At 61.6% G+C, this 11,477-nt stretch overlaps 3 protein-coding genes across 5 annotated transcripts in view; all 3 read left to right on the top strand.

Moving 5' to 3' along the window:
* Nucleotides 1–9,198, top strand: part of LRCH4 (leucine rich repeats and calponin homology domain containing 4) — a 28,992-nt gene extending 19,794 nt beyond the window's left edge. Inside the window, exons 3-19 of the mRNA XM_025378636.1 lie at nucleotides 1,367–1,511; nucleotides 1,659–1,785; nucleotides 1,945–2,050; nucleotides 4,443–4,579; nucleotides 4,718–4,830; nucleotides 4,968–5,067; nucleotides 5,314–5,404; nucleotides 5,480–5,556; nucleotides 5,662–5,723; nucleotides 5,830–5,946; nucleotides 6,065–6,133; nucleotides 6,211–6,314; nucleotides 6,439–6,522; nucleotides 6,887–6,972; nucleotides 7,202–7,339; nucleotides 7,428–7,505; nucleotides 7,921–9,198. Coding sequence (XP_025234421.1) covers nucleotides 1,367–1,511; nucleotides 1,659–1,785; nucleotides 1,945–2,050; nucleotides 4,443–4,579; nucleotides 4,718–4,830; nucleotides 4,968–5,067; nucleotides 5,314–5,404; nucleotides 5,480–5,556; nucleotides 5,662–5,723; nucleotides 5,830–5,946; nucleotides 6,065–6,133; nucleotides 6,211–6,314; nucleotides 6,439–6,522; nucleotides 6,887–6,972; nucleotides 7,202–7,339; nucleotides 7,428–7,505; nucleotides 7,921–8,118 — 1,832 coding nt within the window. The 3' untranslated portion in view covers nucleotides 8,119–9,198. The remainder of the gene's footprint in view (nucleotides 1–1,366; nucleotides 1,512–1,658; nucleotides 1,786–1,944; nucleotides 2,051–4,442; nucleotides 4,580–4,717; nucleotides 4,831–4,967; nucleotides 5,068–5,313; nucleotides 5,405–5,479; nucleotides 5,557–5,661; nucleotides 5,724–5,829; nucleotides 5,947–6,064; nucleotides 6,134–6,210; nucleotides 6,315–6,438; nucleotides 6,523–6,886; nucleotides 6,973–7,201; nucleotides 7,340–7,427; nucleotides 7,506–7,920) is intronic.
* On the top strand, nucleotides 8,664–9,198 carry LOC112620289 (ZO-2 associated speckle protein). The gene is given in 3 exon segments (XM_025378644.1): nucleotides 8,664–8,694; nucleotides 8,697–8,982; nucleotides 8,984–9,198. Coding segments are annotated over 3 exon segments (501 nt in total). The 3' UTR covers nucleotides 9,168–9,198.
* Nucleotides 9,199–9,205: 7 nt separating this feature from the next.
* On the top strand, nucleotides 9,206–11,001 carry SAP25 (Sin3A associated protein 25). Of its 3 annotated transcripts, none has more exons than XM_025378642.1 (6): nucleotides 9,206–9,619; nucleotides 9,816–9,919; nucleotides 10,002–10,108; nucleotides 10,201–10,354; nucleotides 10,463–10,560; nucleotides 10,643–11,001. In XM_025378642.1, exons 1-6 carry the CDS (start codon nucleotides 9,474–9,476, stop codon nucleotides 10,940–10,942), a joined length of 909 nt encoding a protein of 302 aa, XP_025234427.1. In that variant the 5' UTR covers nucleotides 9,206–9,473; the 3' UTR covers nucleotides 10,943–11,001. The 3 variants fall into 3 exon arrangements, with proteins under 3 accessions (XP_025234427.1, XP_025234428.1, XP_025234426.1); XM_025378643.1 differs by having other exon boundaries at nucleotides 9,837–9,919; XM_025378641.1 differs by having other exon boundaries at nucleotides 9,391–9,919.
* Nucleotides 11,002–11,477: the final 476 nt, after the last annotated feature.

Here is an 11,477-nt window from a genome sequence, read left to right on the forward strand (position 1 = left end):
CGACACAGAGAAAGCGGGCAGGTGGAGGCGAGGCTGGGAGAGGCAGATGCCGTCCCCCACCCTCTCCAGAACGGTTATCTCCCAGGCCAGGGCTTCTGTCTGTGTACCAGGGCTGGGCAGAAAGGAAGAGAGAGGGGTCCCGGGGCATCAGGCTGTCATCCACCATGGTAAACACGGGGCCTACGAGGGACAGAACCTGACTTATTATTTCTACTTCATTTCCTGTCACAAGACTCATTTCCTTGGGGGATATACCCTGCTTCTCCTCTGCTCTGCTTGCTTTTGCTGGCCTGCCTCTCCCTGAGAAGGGCCCTCGGAGAAGCTCACCAGGTCTGTGGCCTGGGACTCCCCTTTGTGGGCCCTGGGCCCCTCCCAGGACAGGCTGGGCTGAGGAAACAGAAAGGCAGGCTTCTCCAGGTCTAAGCCGTTAGTGGCTCCATGCTAGAGGGAATCCCAAGGCTGCCAGCCTCCGCATAGCAAGGCGGTGCTCCAGATAAGAGGGCAATAGTAGACCCCAGCCCCCTCCCACACTCTCCACCCTCGCCATGCCTGAGATGCTCACACAGTTGCCGATCTCTTGAAGTCTGTGTCAGTAAGAGAGGAAGCAGAACGGGGCTGCTAGGGCTGGCAGGGGGTAGTAAGGATGCCTGCCCCGGGCCAGGGGAGCCCAGATGGGAGGGACCTGGGAACTCCAGCTCCCATCTCCAACCAGGGCTTCTTGCCCTTCCCTCCCAGCCCTTGGGAATCGGTAACTTTGTAGTTCTTTGGACCTGGCTTGTTGGTCCTTGGGGCTGGCAAAAATCTCGTTCGGTGTCAGGGACTTAATCTCTAGAACCGAGATAGAGTGACCTGTGGTTTCTCCCCTGTTGAAAACACACTGGAGTAGGGAAGAAGGGCCCCGAGGAGGAATGGGCTCTCCCTGCAGGTTGCCCCAGGGGTTTCCCATATTCCCTCCGGGAGCCCCCCAGCCCCTCACTTTACTGTTTTCCCATGATCACCGACCCCGCCTCTGACCTTCTGTTCACCTCAACTGGCATCTCCAAACAGGAACCGCAGGAGTTAGAGACTCCAGCTGCTCTCCAGGATAGCCCTCCATTGACATTGCAGCATTCCCCAACCCCCAAGTCTGAGGCTTCTCCAGCCCAGTGACGGGAAGGCCTTTGCCTTCCCTTTACCATTCTGGTCACGCCTGGAATGTGCTCCCATTGGCAGAAGGCTTTGTTATCTCTCCCGGGAGGCCACACTGATGGCCTTGAATCTTTAGGTGTGGACGTTAGGGAGTGGGCAGCCGGCTATAGAGGGGACTCAAGGTCCTGTCCGGGGCTGGGCCTTTCCACAACTCTCCCCTGACACCTGCTTTCCCTAGACCTGTCCCGGAACCGGTTTCCCGAGGTGCCCGAGGCGGCATGCCAGCTGGTGTCCCTGGAGGGCCTGAGCCTCTACCACAATTGCCTGAGATGCCTGAACCCAGCCTTGGGGAATCTCACAGCCCTCACCTACCTCAACCTCAGGTAGGGAGGCCGAGCCAGGGTCATGTGGGAGCGTGTCCTTCTCAGTTTCAAGTACTACTGAGTAACCCTCGCGGTGACCCTGAGAGGATGGCAGTGCTGGGATGCCATGCCTGGGGAGCCAGCCCGCTGCCTTTCTCCCTTCCACAGCCGAAACCAGCTGTCATTGCTGCCACCCTACATCTGCCAGCTGCCCCTGAGGGTCCTCATCGTCAGCAACAACAAGCTGGGAGCCCTGCCCCCTGATATCGGCACCCTGGGAAGCCTGAGACAGCTTGTGAGGATGGGGACAGGGCCAGGAAAGGGACCCCTGAGCCAGGCAGCAGGGACCTTCTAGCGGGAGGTTGAGGAGGGCCTGGAGCAAAGACAGAGACAGGAGGGTGGGTTCTGCTGGGCCTGGTCTCATGGCCCCTTCCCACTGCCTTCCTGATACCAGGACGTGAGCAGCAACGAGCTCCAGTCCCTGCCTGTGGAGCTGTGTGGCCTCTCTTCCCTGCGGGACCTCAATGTCCGGAGGAACCAGCTCAGTACACTGCCGGAAGGTGAGGAGAACGAAGAACTGGAGAGGAGGTGTTTGTGTGTGCGTCCCAGTCGGCTCAGGCTGCAGTAACGAAAACACTGCTTATACATGGCAGGCATTCATTTCTCACAGTTCTGGAAGTTGAAGTTCAGGATCTGGGTGCTTCCACGTTCAGCTTCTGGCGGGGCGCTTTTCCTGGCTGCAGACTGCCGGCTCCTCGTGGTACTCCCCGATGGCGGAGAGTAGAGACAGCCTTCTGGGGCCTCTGATAAAGGAGCACAAATCTCACTGATGAGAGCTCCACTCATGATCACAATTCCTTCCCTAAGGCCTCGCTTCCTAATCCCATCACTTTGGGGGTTAGGATTTCAGCAGAGGACTTTTTGGGGGACACATTCAGGCCGTAACAGTGTATGTGCTTTGAAAAAGTTACAGGCCAGGAATCTTCAGAGGAGAATTACACTTTCATTGCCCAGGCTTTTGCAGTATATAAAACAAACTATAAACAATCTGATTTGATCTTGACCTAGCAACCCTCTGGGCTGGCAGGGCGCAGATGAGCAGCTCTGTTAGAAATGTGGACACAGGCACAGAAGGGGAGCTGGTGGGTGCATCAGCTCCAGGTAGACTGGCAAGGTCAGAAGGGGCCTTCAAGGTCACCCAGCAGCCCTGCTCACCCCAGCAGGGGCTCTCAAACACCTGAGTCAGGGGATGCTCTGCCACTCTGCCTGGAGATGCTGGGGCCAGTGCCAGAGCCCAAGGGGCCGATTTAATGAGCTCGCTATGATGCCACTCCAAAGCAGGCATGCCTTTTCAGCAGGCAGCAGCATATGTTTGTGTCTGTGTGTGTTGTGTGTGTTGTTTATGTTTTGTGTGTGTCTGTGTGCGTGTGTTGTGTGTCTGTATGTTGTGTGTGTTTATGTCTTGTGTTGTGTGTTGTGTCTTTGTGCGTGTGTGTTTGTGTCTGTGTGTGTGTGTCTGTGTTGTTTGTGTCTGTGTGTGTTTGTCTCTGTGTATGTGTGTGTGTTGTGTGTGTTTATGTCTGTGTTGTGTGTGTTGTGTCTGTATGTGTGTGGTGTCTGTGTGTGTGTGTGTGTGTGTGTGTGTAGGATTCCTGTGTTTTAGGTTGGGACCAGGTAGATGCGGGTGATGTGACTAAGCTCTGGGGCCATCTCTTAGGGATTTAATGGCTTCATGAGGAGAGACAAACAGTCATAGGGAAGTTACGTGGGCAGGTTCCCCTGACGGGGGCTAGAGGGAGGTGGCACTGGACTCTGCTTGGGGGGCCTGGGGAAAACTTCACCAGAGGTGCAGGTGCAGTGGGAGCCGGCCATTGAAGGAGAATTCCCCACCCTTCTGCATCCCGGCAGAGGACCCAGCATGTGCAAAGCATGGGGTTAGGAAGGCGAGCCCCGTGTGGCAGGAAGGCCTCTGCCATGCTCGAGTGTGAATTTGGTTTTGAAGAACAAAGAGGGAGTGAGGTGGTCATCCACTTTCCCTGTCTCCCCACTCCTTGACCCTTTCTGCACCTGCCCTCTTCCTTCCCAGTCAAAAGAGGTAGGAAGGGCTCCCTCTGGGCCATAAAAAGAAATCCCAGCAAGATGCCGCGGGGACAGAGGCAAAAGCAATGAGTTCCATGAATCTGGGATGTCTGGAAAGATCCACCGAGGTGGTGACGCTTGAGCTGAACCTTGAAAGATGTGTGGATGGGGAAAAACGAGTTCTCCCAACTGAGCAAATAGCACCTGGGAAGGCTCAGAAGCCAAGGGCCCGGAGGGGTGGGCAGTGAGGTGGGAAACGTGCGTGGAGCCAGGTCATGGAAGCCTTGCTCGTGCTGGGTTAGGGAGCTATGGTTTTTATTCTGTGCCTAGGGCCACCATGAATCCAGACCGTGCCTTTTTAAGATGAGCAAAAGGCCTCTTTCCCTGTGGGCAGGCAGCGCTTCACGCAGGGTGCAGTGCTGGGCCCATGCTGGGGAGAGGGGACTCCCGGGCAGGCACAACCCGCTCAACATCGGCAGCCCTGGCTGCATGTCACGGGAGGTGTTTGAGCAGGGTTTGTGGCTTGTGCTGATCATTTGAAAATGGAGGGTGGGTTTGAGTGTGGAGTGGGCAGGCGAGGAGACGGGGAGGGACAGACAGGGCTGGGCGGGACCTGACGTCCGGATGGGCCTTCCTGGGGAGGCTAAGCCAATGTCCGGATGCGCCCTCTCAGGGAAGCTTGCTTAGACTATGGACCAGAATCGTGTGGAAAGAGGAGCAGGGAGGTTGTTCCGGGGAATGACTTGAGCCACCCAGGGGAGAGGCTGTGCTAGGCCCAGGGTGACTGGCCAGCTGGAGCCAAGGGCAAGGGAGTGAGTGTGAGGCCCCAGGCCTGAGCACGCTCCTGACTTTTCCCTTGCCCACCCGCTCCAGAGCTGGGGGACCTCCCTCTGGTCCGCCTGGATTTCTCCTGTAACCGCGTCTCCCGCATCCCGGTCTCCTTCTGCCGCCTCAGGCACCTGCAGGTCGTTCTGCTGGACAGCAACCCCCTGCAGAGCCCGCCTGCCCAGGTGAGGCGAGGGCCCAGGGGGCCACAGGGACAGGGGTGTGGCTGGGCAGGAGTGGGGTTGGTCCCCTTGGGCAGCCGAGCAGGATCCGGGGAGCTGCCTTCCCTGCCAGCTCCCCAGCGTGTGCTGCCCCGCACACAGGTCTGCCTGAAGGGGAAACTTCACATCTTCAAGTACTTGTCCACAGAAGCTGGGCAGCGTGGGTCAGCCCTGGGGGACCTGGCCCCTTCTCGGCCCCCGAGTTTCAGTCCCTGGTAAGTCCTAGGTAGGGAGCAAGGAAGCCCTGGGATACTGAATGCCCCTTCCTGGCCCCAGGTACCCCCTGCTTTCTGGGAGGATTGGGGGCTGCTATCCAGCATCAGGCTGACCAGATCTCCCTGGCTGGCCCCAGCCCTGCAGAGGATCTGTTTCCGGGACATCGGTATGATGGCGGGCTGGACTCAGGCTTCCACAGCGTTGATAGTGGCAGCAAGAGGTGGTCTGGAAATGAGGTAAGGGCGTCCTGTCCATGGGAAATTGGGGGTGTCAGCCCTGGGAGAGGACCTCTGAACTGGGGACCTCCAAATTGCAGGGTACCAGGCAGAGGCTGGAGCTGTCCTCTTCCTTCCCTCTGCCCAGCATCCCAGGGAGGGGCTGGCTCAGCAAAGACCCTGAGCTTAGTCCCACACAGGACCCCCCAGGCCCCAAGCCCCCATGTGCAGAGAGGCCATCTCCCATCTCTGCCTCTGCCTTTACAGTCAACAGATGAATTTTCAGAGCTGTCATTCCGGATCTCAGAGCTGGCCCGGGAGCCCCGGGGACCCAGAGAACGCAGGGAGGACGGCTCAGGTGAGTAGCAGGGCTGGCTGGGAGCTGGGCTGGACCAGGGTCCCCACTCACTTGCTGACATGCTGGCCTCCCCAGCGGACGGAGACCCTGAGCAGATTGACTTCATCGACAGCCACGTCCCAGGGGAGGATGAAGAGCGAGGCACTGTGGAGGTGAGAGCCCAGCTGTGCCTCTCCCAAGGGAGGGGAGCTAGAGCAGGGGACAGGGCAGGCGTGGGCACAGGCCTGCTCTCAGCTGCTCTGCTGTTCTCTCCTTAGGAGCAGCGACCACCCGAATTAAGCCCCGGGGCAGGGGACAGGGAGAGGGCACCAAGCAGCAGGTATCCCAAGCCCTGAAACCGATGCCACTGCCTGATCCTCCCACTCCCCAGCCCCTCCTTCCCTGACCCCAGGGTCTGCCCCTCTCACCCTGTCTTGGTCCCTCAGGCGGGAGGAGCCGGCAGGGGAGGAGCGGCGGCGCCCGGACACCTTGCAGCTGTGGCAGGAGCGGGAACGGCGGCAGCAGCAGCAGAGTGGGGCATGGGGGCCCCCCAGGAAGGACAGGTGGGACCCAGGGCCGCCCGGGGCTGTTGCCAGACACTGAGCCCTGGAAATGGGGCCACCGAGCCCTGCTAAGCCGTTCTGCCTCGGGGCTAGCTGACCCCACCTCTCCTTGTTCCAGCCTCTTGAAGTCAGGGCTCAGGTCTGCTGCGGGAGGAGCCACCGCCATGTCCACTCAAGCCACGCACAAGTAGGTTTCCTGCCAGCATCCGGTCCCCACTCCTCTTCCCATGACCATCCCTCTAACTCCCTTCTGTCTTTCTTCAGTGGCCCGCCTAAGTCCAGTGCCTCCCAAGCGGGAGCTACAGTGGGGCAGGGAGCCCCTGCCCCTGCCCCCGCCTCCCAAGAGCCCCTTCCCATAGCTGGACCAGGTGGGACAGGGACTTTGGGAGGAGGATGGGGCCTGTGTTGGTGAGGGCTGGTTGGGAGAGAGGGACACAGAGGGGATGCCTGTCTCACCTGTCCCTGTCGCTGTGTCCCTAGTTCTGGCCCCAGCAACAGCACCTGCTCCGAGGCCACTTAGCTCCATTCAGAGACCAAACAGCTTCCTCTTCCGTTCCTCCTCTCAGAGTGGCTCAGGTGGGTGTCCCGCCCTCCCCAGTGCTGACCCAGTGCTTGCCAGCAGCAACTGCTACATCACCCTTCTGCCCTGGGAGCCCTCTGGGTCTGTTGTACCTTTGTGTTGAAAATTCCACAAATAAGCTGGGTGTGGTGGCTCACACCTGTAATTGCAGCACTTTAGGAGGCCAAGGTGGGAGGATCGCTTGAGCCCAGGAATTCAAGACCAGCCTGGGCAACATAGCGAGACCCCATCTCCATGAAAAAGAAAAAGAAAATCCCACAAGCAGAGAGGCAGGAGGTGTGGGTGCCAGGCCACTGGGACCCAGCTACAGAGTCAGTGGTGAGCAGTGGAGGCGGCCCCATGCCCCGCTTTTTCTCCTAGGCCCTTCCTCACCAGACTCTGTCCTGAGACCTCGGCGGTCCCCCCAGATTCCAGATGAGAAGGACTTAATGACTCAGCTGCGCCAGGTGAGCAGAGCTGGGAGCTGCGTGGGCAGGGACCTGGGCCGGGCACCTCCTTGTGTTGCTGTCCTTGGGACCAGCCTCCCTCCACATCCTCTGTGCCCACTCTGGCACCTCCCCTGAGGACAGAAGGGGACAGGCACAAGTTCCCTGCTGGCCCTGAGCCCCCCACTCTCCCTGCCTCCCAGATACCTCTCCTTCCCTTACCCCTGCTCTATGCGGTCTACACTCCCAGGTCCTTGAGTCCCGGCTGCAGCGGCCCCTGCCCGAGGACCTGGCTGAGGCTCTGGCCAGCGGGGTCATCCTGTGCCAACTGGCCAACCAGCTACGGCCGCGCTCCGTGCCCTTCATCCATGTGCCCTCTCCTGCTGTGGTCAGTTGGGGCCGGGGAAGAGGTGGGGGATGGGCTGGGGCACCTGTGGCCTCTCCCTTACCACATTTTCTTCCTTCACCCACCCCAGCCAAAACTCAGTGCCCTCAAGGCTCGGAAGAATGTGGAGAGTTTCCTAGAAGCCTGTCGAAAAATGGGAGTGCCTGAGGTATGGGGGCTGCTTTCTAAAGAGTGGTGGCATGCCGGGCTCAGCCAGCGTGTGGCATGGATGGCGGGCTTCCATTCGCAGTGGGTGTCTGCTCTCAGATGGAGGCACAGGCTGCCCCTGCCCTGCCCGGCATGCCCCCTGCCCAGCATGCCCCCTGCCCTGCATGTCACCTGTCCTACACGTCTCCTGCCCTGCAGGCCCCATCTTGTCTTGCATGTCACCTGCTTTGCACGCCCCCTGCCCTGCATGTTGCCTGTCCTGCACTCCCGCTGCCCTGCACTCCCCCTGCCCGGCACGTTGGCATGTGGGCGTGGTTCTGGCCCCAGCACGTGAGGGCAGGGGTGGGAGGGACTGTCCTGCTGCTGCTGCTGATATCTGTCCCTTGTCCTTGTCCATCTGCTCTCCTCTCCCCCAGGCTGACCTGTGCTCGCCCTCGGATCTCCTCCAGGGCACTGCCCGGGGGCTGCGGACCGTGCTGGAGGCCGTGAAGCGGGTGGGGGGCAAGGCCCTACCGCCCCTCTGGCCCCCCTCTGGTCTGGGCGGCTTCGTCATCTTCTACGTGGTCCTCATGCTGCTGCTCTATGTCTCCTACATTCGGCTCCTGGGTTCCTAGGACCCGAAATCAGCCCTCCCTTACCCCTTTCCCTCCCCCCTTCTATTTATAAGGCCCCTGCTCCACCCGACCCCACCTGCGGTGCCTTCAGCCCCAACCAAAGACCCTAGTGCACCCCCTTCACAGACACTGACCTCAGAGGCCCCACTCTGGTGCCCCCAGACCCTGGGCCCCCAGCCTCTGGCCTCCCTCCAGTAGCCCCAGGAGTCCCCACCTCTCAGTGCTGACGGTGCCTTCATGTCCCCGCCGGCCCTGCCCCTGCCCTCTGTGCCCCATGAGGGGTGGCAGGAGCTAGAGTCTCCCCCTTCCTCCTATGCCCTCCCCTTCCCTCGCAACGGCTGCTATGCGGGGGCTAAATTATCTCTATTTTGTAGAGAGGATCTATATTTGTAGGGGTGTGGGGCCCAGGCCGGGTCCCTGTCTCTGTGTATAAACTGTACAGACTGTGACCGCCTTGCCTGTGTGTGTGTAAGTGTGCGCGCGTCTGCTCCGCGTGGCGGTGGCTGTGGCCATGGCTCTGTGCCCACCAGCATCGCCCTTCTGAGATGCCAGCCTCTCATGCTCCCGGAGCCTCCGCCTCCCCCCGTGTCATCTCCCTTCTGTTATCGCTGACAGCTTTCTTGCGTCTCATTTGTCACGGAGCCCTGAGCGCATGGTGATGCTCGGGTCTGCCCCCGACCCCCTGCCACAGGCCGGAAGCCACGGGGGGCCCCCTGGGGAAGCTAACCCGGCCCCTTCCCCCAGGAGTCACTGTGCCAGCCCCACCACATCCTGGAAGAGGAGGGGGCCCCGGGAAGGGGCCTCCCCTACATCGCTGCTGTCGTCCACGCCCTGCTGGACCGGCCTTAGGGGTGAAGGTGGGGGCAGGGCCCACCCCGCCCGGGACCCCGGGAGCAGAAGACGCGCCTGGGCTCCACGCTCTGAGACAAGCACTCGGTGAGGGCGGCCTGGGCCTGGGCCCCCTTGGCCTGCGGGCCTGGCTGCCTCTGGGACCGAGGGTCTGGGTGGAAGGACCACGGGTGTCGCAGGTGTCGCGTCAGCTGCAATAAACAGAAGCCAGAAGCCCTCTGGGTGGCCCTCAGGTGTAACTGTGTCTGAGAGCACGCGCGTCGCGGGATTGTGGGGGGGCCTCTGTATCCGGAATTCACCGCCCGGTCGCCAGGGGGCGCCCGCGGGAGCCCGGCGGGGGCACGCGCCACGTGGCCGGGAGACGCACAGGGCGCCGGCGTCGCCGCGAGGCCTCTAGGGTGGGTTCGCCAGGAGGGCTGGTTCGCGCCGCGCGGTAGAGGGAGGCTGAGCGGGCCGGGCCGGGCGGCGGGGACACTGCGGTGCAGCCCTGCGCTCCGGAACGCGGAATGTTGCCCTGGTCGCCGCCACGGTGGGGCGCGGGCCCGGAGGAGGCGCCCGAGGGACTAGGCCTTGTGGCGGGCAAGGACCAGGGCGAGCCCTGGAGCTCCGGACCGGACGCCCCCAGGGATCTGGGGACATCCCCATGGGACAGGTGAGGGGCTCTGCCGGAGCCGCGGGGGGACAATGACTGGGGACCTCCATGCCTTCACCACGCCCTCTGCGGAGGTTTCTCCATTGTACTTGCCGGAGTTTGGGTCCCTCGGCCTCCCTTGCACCAGGCACCCTTGGGCTCCAGGGGAAGGTGCGTGGGGGCGGTGTAATTGCAGCCTCAGTCCCTGCCCCTCCAGCCCACGGCCCCCATCCCGTAGCCCTTCCTGGACCCGGAGAGAGCAGCTGCCGCTGCCCCACCGCCTGCCAGGCCCAGCCACTGAGCAGCCCCCCGGAGCCCCAGGTAGGACGGGTCCTGCTGCCTCTACTACCGCCAAGAGCCTCTCTGACTCTGAGCCTGTTTTAATCCCCAAGTGTCCCCCCAGCTCCCCGTTCCCCCCAGGTGGCCTGGGAGGTGGACCCCTCAAGGATGACTCCACTAGCGCCCTGGGACCCCAAGTACGAAGCGAAAGCGGGCCCTCAGCCGGTGTGGGTGAGTTGAGGGCAAACCTGTGGGGCTGGCTGGGGTGTTCAGGGAGCTGCGGGGTGGCCTGAGGCTCCAGTGGTCTGTCCTCCTCACCCTAGGGGGCCAACTGTAGCTCAGGAGCCTCGTTCTCAGGCCGGACGCTGTGTCACCCCTCGTTCTGGCCGCTGTATGAGGCAGCCTCGGGCAGGGGTCTCAGGCCCGTGGCCCCTGCCACAGGGCATTGGAATGGACAGCAGGCGCACCCAGATGCAGGTACCTCCCTTGGTCCTCTGGGGGTGCAAGGCTGCCACAACTCCTCCCGGAACCAGTGCCCAGGGGTGGGAGCCCACAGCCTGCCACCCCAGTGGTGTTTCCTTCTAGGGTTCCCGGTGATGTGCTGTGAAGATGTCTTCCTCTCGGATCCTCTGCTGCCCCAGGGGCAGCGTATCCCCCTGTACCTGTCCAAGGCCCCCCAGCAGGTGAGAGCTCTTCCCCCTCCCTGGCCTTACCCCAGCCTCCAGGCGTGCCTGGCAGGAAACACATCCTATTCTCTCTCCTCAGGTGATGGGCTCCCTGAAACTGCTGCCGCCGCCCCCCATTATGTCTGCCTGGGTCCTCCCCCGCCTGTCACCCTGCCGGGGCCCCTCCACCGCCTGGCTCAGTGGGCCGGAGCTGATCGCTCTCACTGGCCTTCTGCAGATGAGCCAGGGGGAACCCAGGCCCAGCTCCTCCGTGGCTGCCACGCCCCCTGCTGGCCCCCCAGACCCTACCTCTGACCCACCAAGCCCCTGTGGTAGCCCCAGCAGTTCTCAGGGTGCTGACCTCTCTCTCCCACAGACCCCAGACACCCATTGTCCATAGCCTTCTCGGGGCAGAATGGGCTGGTTGTGTTGACAATAAAGCAGTGTTGGTTTGCAAAACAGGCTCCGTGTGGCTGGAAGCAGAGTAGGGCATAGAGGCAGGAATGGGGTCTCTTTCTGTCCCACTACAGATCACCCCCTGCTGTGTTAGGCGGAGGACGGGGGTATCCATGACCTAAGGCGTTTCTGGGCTGACCAGACAGAGCCCCTTTAATGAGTGAGTGGGTGGTCTGCATGGCAGTGCAGAGCTGAATTTATAGGAAACAAGGAGCCATAAACTGCCAGGTGGGGGAGTAAGTAGGGGCACCTCACTTTTAGGGGGCACTAGCGGTAAGATCCCTGGTGCTCCCACACCTCTTGTGCTGGGGCTCCCGGAGTTCAGTTCTGGGCTGGGTGGGGTAGTTGTTTGGCTCAGAGGAGACACAGAACGCACTGCAGGTGTGTGGGGGAGGGTGCCGGTCCACATGAATGTCACCATTGGCAGAAAGGTGGCCCCGCCACAGCCGACCTGAGACTCTAGAGATTCTTGCACGAAC

This window comes from Theropithecus gelada, chromosome 3, assembly GCF_003255815.1.
Source record: "Theropithecus gelada isolate Dixy chromosome 3, Tgel_1.0, whole genome shotgun sequence".
Lineage (NCBI taxonomy): Eukaryota > Metazoa > Chordata > Mammalia > Primates > Cercopithecidae > Theropithecus > Theropithecus gelada.